Genomic DNA, 10,645 nt, shown 5'->3' with positions numbered 1-10,645 from the left:
TAATAGTCTCTTAACATCCTTTGCATTTCTGAGGTTTCTTTGTAAAGTCTTCTGATTTTGTGTGAGCCCTCATTTTTTCTTTAGAAGTCTAGCTAAAGGTTTGTCATTTTATGTTTGTATTGGTGTGTTGCATTCGCATTTTTGTTTAACTTAATATATTTTTGATTTCTCCTTTGATTTCCTTATCGGCACATTGGTTGGTTGTCCACAGTTGCATGTGAATTTTCAGTTTTATTCTTATAATTGGTTTTTAGTTTTATATCCTTGTAGTTGGAAAAGATGCTTGATATGAATTGAATTGTTCTCTTAAATTTATTAAGAATTGTTTTTGTGACCTTAACATATGATCTATCCTGGAGGATGGTTCATGTGCACTTGAGAAGAACATGTTTGCTGCTGCTTTGGGAATGCTCTGTATATATCCAGTAAGTTCATCTGGTTTAATGTATTGTTTAAAACCAGTGTTTACTTAATGATTTTCTGTCTGGATGATCTATTCATTGATGTTCTACTATTGTTATATTGCATTGTATTGTTTTGTCTTTCTTTCCCTTTAGGTCTGTTAATATCTTCTTTATAAATTTAGATGCTCTTGTGTTGGGTGCATAATTTTATTTGTAAATATTATGTCATCTTGTTGGATTGACCCATTTATCATGATATAATGCCTTTCTATGTCTTTTTTTACTGTCTTTATTTTAAAGTCTATTCTGTTTCATATAAGTATTACTACTTCAGTTTTCTTTTGGTTTATTTTTACATAGAAGATATTTTTATACCCTCACTTTCAATCTGTGTCTATCCTTACATTGAAGTGAATCTCTTATAGACAGCATAAATTTGGGTCTTGTTTTTTTATCTGACACTCAGCCACTCTGAAGTCTTTTGATTAAAAAGATAAAAAGAATAATCTTTTTGCTTAAAAGATTTCAGACCGTTTACATTTAAAGTAATTATTGACAGTTATATACTTATTGCCATTTTGTTTATCGTTTTCAGTTTATATTTTTCTAAGCCCTATTGTTATTGCTATTGTTGTTGTTTTCTGATTTTTCTGGTTTCTGTATTAATAATTTAATATATTGTTCCTAAGTTTGGGGGCCAAATTACTGGATCAAAACATAAGTTTTTGGTTTTTTTTTTTTTTTTTTTTTAAGTAAACTCTACCTTCACTATGGGGCTTTAACTTATAAGATCAAGAGTCATATGTTCTACTGACAGAGCTAGCCAGGTGCCCAAAACCTAAGCATCTTTTTAAAGACCTTTGATGTGCACTGCTAAATTGCTCCAGAAAATTTTATCAGTCTGGTCTGAAATAGCCTCTTTACCCACACTCTGCCAACATTGCATGTTCCTTTTGTAAAGCCTTTGCCACCAGTAGATTTTGACAAATAATAAGGTTTGTTTTCTTAGATTCTGGTTTCCCATAGATGATGGGCTGAGTCAACACTAACCTGTTTATCTTTTTGGTTTTGCTAAATAGGAGTGACCATGTATACTGCATCCTCAGAGAAACCTTCCACTTTTGAAAGAACTAAGTTAAAGAGGATTAGGATAGAAAAAGAAATGGCGGCCTCAGGTAGCCAATCCACTGAGCCTCTCGGTAAAATTAGATTGGCTTTAGCAACAAGTTATGTTATTCTCACAATTTTTTAGAACAGCTTAAGTTTTAAGTTTAAACGACAGTCTAGTTGGACAGAACACTCTCTTAATTTTTTTCTAGTAACTTTCAACCTTATTGATGACGTTATACCAGAGTACACTGCCTGCTTTAATACATAGTCCTCACACCAAACCTATGATGTAGTCCTTAGTCCTCACACCAAACCTATGATGTAGCTTCTATTATTGGCCCCATTTTTATAAAACAAGTAGAAAATTACCCCAGTCATTCAGTGAATGGTGTTGAAGGGGCAGCGAGACCCACGTCCCCTGACTACTGTGTATGAAGCTGCCTCTACTCTGTGGTACTCGTCGTACCACTTCTCTCCAACTCTGTTCCCTTTCTGTCTTTCCACATTTATATCCATAATTCATATCCATCCTTTAGGGACAGTGGACCCTATGAAAAAGAAATCAGTAGCCAAGAAAAAAATTACAGTGTGTATTTGAAGTCTTCACACCAAGGCCTAGCTCTGCAACGTGTGGGTAAGTTCCTACTGTACCGTTACCAAATGGTCATTGGCATTTGTGTGTGTTTGGAGAAACTTCAGTTGAAGTCAAATCCTTATTAGGTTAAGTACAAAGAAATTAGGCTTTCTAGCTAAAAAATAGCTGCTTACTCTGGATGAAAGATTATTTATAATAAAACAATAACTATCAAAATCATCATTTGTTTAACCACAGTCATAGATCCAGATGAATTTTTAGTGGCACTTTTCAGGATTGAGTTGAGACAGAGTGTCATCATATAAGGTAAGATAAACTATCAGGCTTTCCCTGAAACAAAGAAGAGAGTAGTCTTCATCCTATGGTGTGGTCTTTCTGGAGTTGTACTTAGATTTACTGGAAGACCTAACTACTCAGAGACATTGGTGTTCTCCGAGGGTCTGTATTGGCCTTTTCACCATGTACATTTTAGGTAGAAGGAAGCTTAGGTGTTTGAGAATATAGACTTGGGTGTCAAACCTGCCTTTGAAGATTGGCTTTGCCACTTCCTAGTTTTTTAACCTGGCGCAAATTATTTCAGTTTAGTTAAGTTACTACTTACTTGTAACATGAGGATCATTTTTCTCTTCATCAGGTTTTGATGAATAAATGAATGCTTCACACAGTATGTGCACATAGAAAGTACACAGTAATTAAGAACTCTTGCTGCCTGTCGTATTAATGACTTCTAAATCTCTTTGTCTTACCTGGTCTTCTCTGCACAGTATATTCCTGGCTGTACACAGGACTTCTGACAGCCTAAGTTGAACCTTTCCATCTTTATACTGTTTCTGATCCTCTTGGATTTCTTTTTTTTTTTTTTTAATTTTTAATTTATGATAGAGAGAGAGAGAGAGGCAGAGACATAGGCAGAGGGAGAAGCAGGCTCCATGCACCGGGAGCCCGACGTGGGATTCGATCCCGGGTCTCCAGGATCGCGCCCTGGGCCAAAGGCAGGCGCTAAACTGCTGCGCCACCCAGGGATCCCTCCTCTTGGATTTGTGATGTTGGTGATACCATCACTTTCCACCCAGTGCCCAAGCTAAATACTCAGGAGTCATTCTGGACTTTTTCCTCTCCTTTTCTCCTCTCCTACCCCCAAGCCCCCAGCTTCTAGTCACCAAACTGTCCATTGTTTTTCCAGAGCATCTCTAATTCATCTCATAGTCTTCACCATCACCTGATTTAATTCAGGCTTTTTTCTCTTGAGAATAGGTCATAGTGGTTTCTTCCACAGGCACTTGGTTGATTGCTTGCCTGTAGGTGTTTGATTTTTCAGGATATTTGACTATAAAAAACAGAAGAACTGCTAATCTACATGTTACTTGATTGACTTTTCCTTCCCATGTGGTTTTACTGCTTCCTCTTATTTATTTATGCTTTTATCTACATCCTGTGTGCCTCAGCAAAATGAGCAGTTCGTGGCTTAAACACTTATCTTGCAGAAGTCTCCATGGTGAGGAAGGAGCTGCAAGGACAAAGATAGTAGTAGGCTAGATGGCCTCAGCCAAATGATTAAGGAGCTGATAGGGGCTCTGAAATAAAGACAATTGTTGGTTCTTGCTGCTTTGAAGAGTATGCTAAAAGTTGGCTTATTTTTTAGTGTTTAAGAGTTGAAAAGGTAGTGAATTAATGGAAACCACTGAAATAACCTGCTTAAAATAGATGTCCAATTTTTAGATAGTTAAGACTGTTTTTAAGTGGTTTTATGTTAAGGAAAGACTTTAAGGGAGCTAGGAGTAAATTGAATGCAGTGTTCAGGAAGATCAATCATGGGAAGTTGATCGAGCAGCAGAACTGTCAAGTAAAAACTAAGGATGAAATGGGAAGAGCATGTGAGGGTTTTCCAACCTCTGCCGACATGTAAAGCCAAGGTCCTTTCTCTTCTGGATTAAAGATGTAATAGCTGAAAAAGCAAGTGAAAATTTCCAATTTTGCTTGGACTACTTAGATCATATTTTTTTTTTTTTGAAATTTTTTTCTTTTGGGATTTGTACAATTTTGTCAGCTTTTAATTTTTGTTTCTATTAGAAACCTAGCAAGTGTCAGGTATCTTTAGAACCCAAAGCATAAATACAGTTTCTGCTGTCACAGGCCCTTGAAAGAGCCATTTTTGTTTATTCTATCAGGTAAGTGCTTGTTTATGAGAAGTGTTAGTGTCCTCTTTGAATTTTTAAAGTAGAATTCTGCTTCTTGGGGCACCCGGGTGGTTCAGTGGTTGAGCGCCTGCCTTCCCCCCAGGGTGTGATCCTGAGGACCCGGGATCGAGTCCCACGTCGGGCTCCCTGCCTGGAGCCTGCTTCTCCCTCTGCCTGTGTCTCTGTCTCTCATGAATAAATAAAATCTTTTAAAAAAAGGCTTCTTGATGAGGTTTTCTGTGGGCAGGATTACCTTTAGGAAAGGTGGATGTGCAACTGTTCCATAATTGGCTTTTTAGTATTTTTGTTGAAAGAGACTGTGCCCTTCAACTGATTTTTTTCCTTGTCATTATTATACCTATTTCTTTGTAAAGTCTTTTTAATACTTGTATAATATCTGAGTTCCCCCTTCTTCATTTATGTTGATGCTTCTTCAAGGAGGAAATATGTACGTAATCTTGAAGTTAAAGCTAACCTAAGTTAGCAAAGTATATGTTACTAATGACTGGAATAGTAAAATACTTGTACATTTTTTCCCCTATCATTAATATTACATATAAGTTAGTGTTTAACATAAAAGTTGACTGTTAGGGGCTTATCTTGAGAAAATTATGTAATTCTCTTGAAACCAACAGACTTGAAAAAATCAGAATGAGTTTCCAAAATCTGGTTTAATTCCGATCTGGGGAGGAGAGGGCATTGTGAGAAATACATACGCACAGAAACCTAATCAATGCTAGACAAACAACGTATTAGTTTACAGTATAATAGGATAACCATAAATTTGAAGGCTCAAATTGAGTCCATTAGCGGTAAATACAGTTTTCTATTTGGCTCAAGTGGCTACTGAATATCAAGTGATGCTGAGTTCCTCCAAAGCACCTAATGACCCCGCAGCCTTGGAAGGAGTTTCACCACAGTCTCAGAAGAAATCCCAGTCCATGCCTTTAATTCTCTTGGCCCTTGGGAGTCATCACTGCCCAAATACAAATGCAGGCCAGGGATTTCTAGTGGCCACATGTTATTGCACAGAGAGGTCTGTTCTAAGCCAGACTCTTAGGCTAAGAAGGTGTGAGATCAGCCCTTAAATAGTGGTCTAGCATTAATGTGGTCTATCAAAGCATGTTAGAGAAATAGCTCCTTAGTGATTATGTACCAGCTACTCTAGTTATCAAACTAACAGAAAAGGCAATGTGGCAGCTTCACATTTCACATGAAAGACTAGCATTAACTGGGCCTGGTGCTGGCTTCATTTTCACATAAATCTAGTGATTATTTTAATTTAGACCCAGGAATAAATGATTTCATACCAGTCTTTTCTTCACATCGGTTTGTGTAGCATTTAAATTCTTATGGGTTAATGGCTAGGCCATGAAGGCAAAAATGTTTACCTCTCCTTTGCCAAAACAGAAACAATCCCTGTTCTGACTCCTGTCCAGTTTCCAAAAAAAAACAAAACATACATACACCTTTGTTATTGCACATCTTTCACACAGACTTGTGTATGTATAATATACATATATATATATTTTAAATATGCTACACTTAAAAAAAAGACTATGGTACTTTACATGTTTAACAAAGATCATTACACCACAGATGTTTGAAAACTATACAAAAACCCTTATACAACTAATGTAACATTGTTGAATTAGCACACAGGTTTAAAAACATCCACAGAATCCAAGCAAGTATTGATGCCTTCTTGGAGTTCATTGAGAAGCCCAGCCCATCACAAAATTTTAAGCACAAATGCAGGCAATAATAAATAAGACTTTTCTGGTAGTAGTAATGGTCCAGGTATATTATGTATTAGATTTTCGGACTGAGGCGATTAGGTGATTGATATTAGGAAAATGTGGGTCAACAATCAGTCCAATTGTTTGACATATTTCTAATACATTCCTCGTATTCAGTGGCTTTTAAACAGCTGTACAGTTTTGGTGTAGACTAGCAGGATTTTAAGGTTTCATCTTTCCCAATCAAAGCCTGGCTAATGGGCTAAAGGTTTAAAAGGCCCACATTACTTATTCTGTCTCTGCTAGAGAAATTCCATCTCCGCTCTGCTTATTAAGTCAGTGCTTAAGTAGTTTTTAGTGGTTTGGGGTTATGTGTGTGTGCACGTGCTTTGTCTTCTGTAGCATTCAGACTAATGGAATAAAAACACTGTCAAGTGAACTCTGGCAAGAGAAGTGACATTTTCACTTGTGACTACTGTTTATCAGGGTGTTCTAGAGATATGCCATCACCTTAGCCAATGAGCAGTCAGGTAGTTAAGATGATGGACATGCTCACAAGATCCTCAGGGCTTGGGACTTTAACTTGTCTGTAAAATGGGGAGTTAGAGAAGCAATTTCCTAACACTTATTTTATACTCCATTTTGTACAGAAAAAAAACAGTGAATCTGGGGATGAATGGAATCCCCCCCCCCGACCCCTTACTTTTTTTGAATGAAAAATTACTGCCAAAGTTTAAAAAGCAGTTACTGTGGGCATTGGGACTTTGTTAGAGCATAAAAATAGGGATAGGAGCCCTGTCCATCGGCTACCATAACCTATTCCTGTGTGGTGTTAGAGATAGGATTGATGTTTCCCGAGCCCCTATAGTAGGCTGCTGTGGGGATACCTATTTACCCTTTCTCTGTTCCCAAAAAAAGTTGTAGGACTTACATCTTGCTTATTCTGAACTTTGGTCTAAGAATGGTGAAGTGATTGAGGCCTGGTTCTGCACCACCACCCCTCTTGCCCTTGGCTCTTAATCTGTGTGATAAAATGGTTTGTGGTACAGGCCAAGGAAATAAACCTTGACTTGTTCCATTCCATCTACATATAAAGCAATTATTTGTTTTGCACCAAGGCATAGTTTTAGATTCAGCCTGAAGGTGATTCATGTGGGGCAGTGTCGTAAAATCTAAATCAGGTGTCTCTGCCTAGTGGCACTTAGCGTACGATATCTCAGCCAAAGAAGGTGCAAAGTAATTACTTTGTTAAGCTTTCAAAACAAGGCAAGCCCTCAAGTGAACAGATTTATAAACCCAAATAGACCTATACTTTTAATTCTTCAGTAAATCTCATAGGTCCACTCCATTTGCTTAAACTGTGAAGGAGTGTTGGTGTTGCGCAGGTCTGAAGCTTGGGGTAATACCCAGCTGGGCTCCTGCTACCAAGATCGTTCCAAAGTAAATGTGAGGTGGTGGCTAGTACCATTTTTTGGAATCCATTTTTTTTGGCAATTTATAGAAACTAGATTATAAGCTCCTGAATCCTAACAGTGGTGTTCCACTCTTTTTGTAAACAGGCATAGACCGGTGCTATGAGCTTGGTCTAGCTCTCATTTTTGCATTAAATTTCTAGTCTGCTTTTCTGGGCATGGAGGCCTGTTGCAACTCACCCGCTGCAGTAATTTTAATGTTCTTTCCATCTGCTTTCAGGAACAATACTAGTAACTGGGGAAACTTAACTCCCATGACTAGCTCCCTTTTTTCTGTTGCTGCTGGGGTTGGGAGATACAGCTGACTACCCCATGGTTACCAAACAGCAGGCAAGGATCTCCCCACAAGTGCTGAGATTCTGGCAAGTTCTCCCACTGAACATCTGAACGAGCCACCCGTGGCTTGGAGACCTCCGTTCCTGGAACGAGGAAACAGGGCGGGGTTTCCTTTGGCAGCCGAAGCTCGATCCTAACCCCAGGAGAGAAAAACCGGGGATCTCCATTGGAAGAGGAGACTGAGCCGGTATTGGTGCGGGCCTGACTGCTGGACAGTGGAACGGAAGTCTGCACTAGCAGGATTTTCTTTTATTCTCCTGATCATAGAGGTCCTTATTCTTTCCTTACTTGGATTTCTAAAATCTTGGAGGGACAATTCAACTGATCCAACCCTACCCTGGAATTCAGCCTAGGATAAGTCCCACAACAGGATTCCACACTGATCTGGTGGGCTAAGCAAGAAGAGGCAGTGTCCTATTACAGCCTCGAGCACATATCCTACCCCCAGGAAGTATGCAGTCTTCATTTTAGCCTCTGAGACAACCTGGAAGCACTAACAGGAGACGAAAACACCAACCCCGAAACATCATTCTGAGGCAGTGATGCCTACTGGCACGCAGCCTTACGGCAGAGACACATCTCAAAACAGCCTGCAAGTCAAGCTCACAGTTTCCTGCTAGGAGAGGAACGGCTGCCTTAATGGTTTAGATCATTATCCTTCATGGTCCCTGGGAGAAGATGGGGTCAGACTTGTCAACTACGTGTCAGGGGGCATGCAGTAGTTTCCCATTCCATCTCTGACAGCTGGCACTGTGGCCCAGGTGCAGTCACTCGGCTGGACGTGGCCGCTCATCGGTCCTGTGAAGGCCTGGGGCTGTGGAATGTAGGCTTTGGTAGATAAAGGCCAGTTCTTCACTTGACTCACTCGAAGAAACCAGAGGGGTGCTCTTTCAGAAGGTTACACAGGATGAAAATGGCATTTGTGTCTCTTCTGAACTAAAGGAGGCAGATAAGGTTTTTCCCCTCTTCGATTTCTTCCTGTACTTTGTCACTGGAGGTGGCAATTTCTGCTTGTGCAGAGAAGACTGCACAGATGAAGGTGAGTACTGTGCCTCCGATGGCAGTGTAGAAGGCCCAGCCCAAGGAGCAGTCTCCGGGTTTGTAGGCCGATGCGTAGGGCCCACAGTAGCCTACGGCCTTCTGGCAGCCCCAGCCAGCAGGGTAGAGTATCAAACCCAGGATGAGGAACAAGCCTGCAGGGCAGAAGAGAAATAGGTGAAACCCCCAGCTTCCAGTGGAAGGTGAGCAACTCTCCAGCGAGGCTGCAGCTGTCACCCAGTGGCCTGCCCAGGGCCGCGGCACCCGTTCCGCAGAGGCAGGTCTCAGGGACTGGCTTCATGCAGCTCATCTGACCTCATCGAGAAACGCCACCGCTTTCTTAGAAACCTCTGTAGCCTCTTTTGTGTATGTTAGAATGTGGACCCATTAATAATTTCTCTCCTAGAAAAGCAAATTAAACTGTTTCTTCCCACAAAACTCTTGATAGTCAGCATTTTCCTTTCAGTCTAAGGCGGAGGCTGGCAAACGGCGGCCCCCACAAGTGAAATGTGGACCCACTTCTCTAAATATTTATTAGAAAAAAAAAAAAAGAATGTACCCTATGCCCATTTGTTTATGGACTTGGTTGATGGCTTTTCCTGTGCTGGAACAGCAGCAAGATGGCTTTATTCTATGTGGCAGGAGAAAAATGGTATTCTCTGAAAGAGGACACCGATATGAAACAAGATAACATATTTCATACCCCCCAAAAGCTGTTTCTTTAGATACCTTCCAGTAGCAATTCTATCCTCATAATTTAATCATGGTTCTGAATTCTCTTTTCCTACCTTTACTGAAGTTCTCTGGGTTTACCATACCAAAGCTCTGAAGTCATTTACAACAACTTTCCCACAAAAAAGAATTGGACTAAATTTGTGGTAGTATTAGGTTTGAAGAATGATCAAGGACAGTGTTTGAATCCAAAGATCACAACTTTCATAGCCGTCTTCATCCTGTGATGGCATCTTCTCGCCCAGCCTGGCAGTTCAGATCTGATTTTGGATCTCATTTTCCCTACTTCCCAAAGTAATCCCATTGTTCTACTTTGGGGCTTAGGGGACTTTTTTTGCAAGAGTGGAATATAGGGAACTGGTTTATGTGTTTACTGTCTGAAGAAGGGTGCTTCAAAACAAGAAGTCTCTTTCACCCTGCAACCCTTTGTTTCTGTATAGGTCACAGTACTGGGAGGAAGGTGGGAAAAAGCACTCCAGGGTTAGAAGTGTTAAGTGAAACACACAGCCGACTGAGCCATTCCAGAGAGGTGCAGTTAGAAACAACTGAGAGCGTGGAGCTAACTCCCCCAAGGAGAAGACTGCCGGTGGAGAATGCATCGGTAACTCTGGAATAGGCAAGGTTTCAGCACAGACTGGCTAAGTCAAGAGGTGGGTAGGTTAGTAGCTAGAAGAGCTCTGGGCTAAGGGTGTAATAGAGGTTTGAATCCAAGCTCTTGCCATTTATGAGCTGGGTGATTTTAGAAAAGTCTTTTTTTTTTTTTTTTTTAAGAAAAGTCTTTAAACTTGTCTGGGTAGGATTCCTCACCTATAAAACACTAATCCTTAACTCAAAGTGGTTGCGAATATTAAAGTGCAAAAAAACAAAAAAACAAACAACTTTATATGGCCGTAACAGTAACAGCTGTAACAAAACTGGAACATAGACTAGCAGCTGATAATAGGTACAAGGCTTTAGCAGACCTCTCCCGTATATAAACACTAACAGTTTAAAGTTTACCACTTAGGAGTAAGCAAGTCAGGTACATTTTGAGGGTCTATTT

At 40.0% G+C, this 10,645-nt stretch overlaps 1 protein-coding gene across 10 annotated transcripts in view; it reads right to left on the bottom strand.

The window, feature by feature from the left end:
- Positions 1 to 4,938: 4,938 nt before the first annotated feature.
- The window catches only part of LHFPL2 (LHFPL tetraspan subfamily member 2), a 153,743-nt gene continuing 148,036 nt past the window's right edge, over positions 4,939 to 10,645 (bottom strand). For all 10 annotated transcript variants that reach the window (XM_072736943.1, XM_072736948.1, XM_072736950.1 and 7 more), the window contains one exon: positions 4,939 to 9,026. In XM_072736943.1, the coding sequence (XP_072593044.1) occupies positions 8,770 to 9,026 (257 nt within the window). In that variant the 3' untranslated portion in view covers positions 4,939 to 8,769. The remainder of the gene's footprint in view (positions 9,027 to 10,645) is intronic.

The sequence above is a fragment of the Vulpes vulpes genome, chromosome 14, assembly GCF_048418805.1.
Source record: "Vulpes vulpes isolate BD-2025 chromosome 14, VulVul3, whole genome shotgun sequence".
NCBI lineage: Eukaryota > Metazoa > Chordata > Mammalia > Carnivora > Canidae > Vulpes > Vulpes vulpes.
Note: the sequence above shows the minus strand (reverse complement) of the source record. Positions and strands in the feature narration are given on the sequence as shown.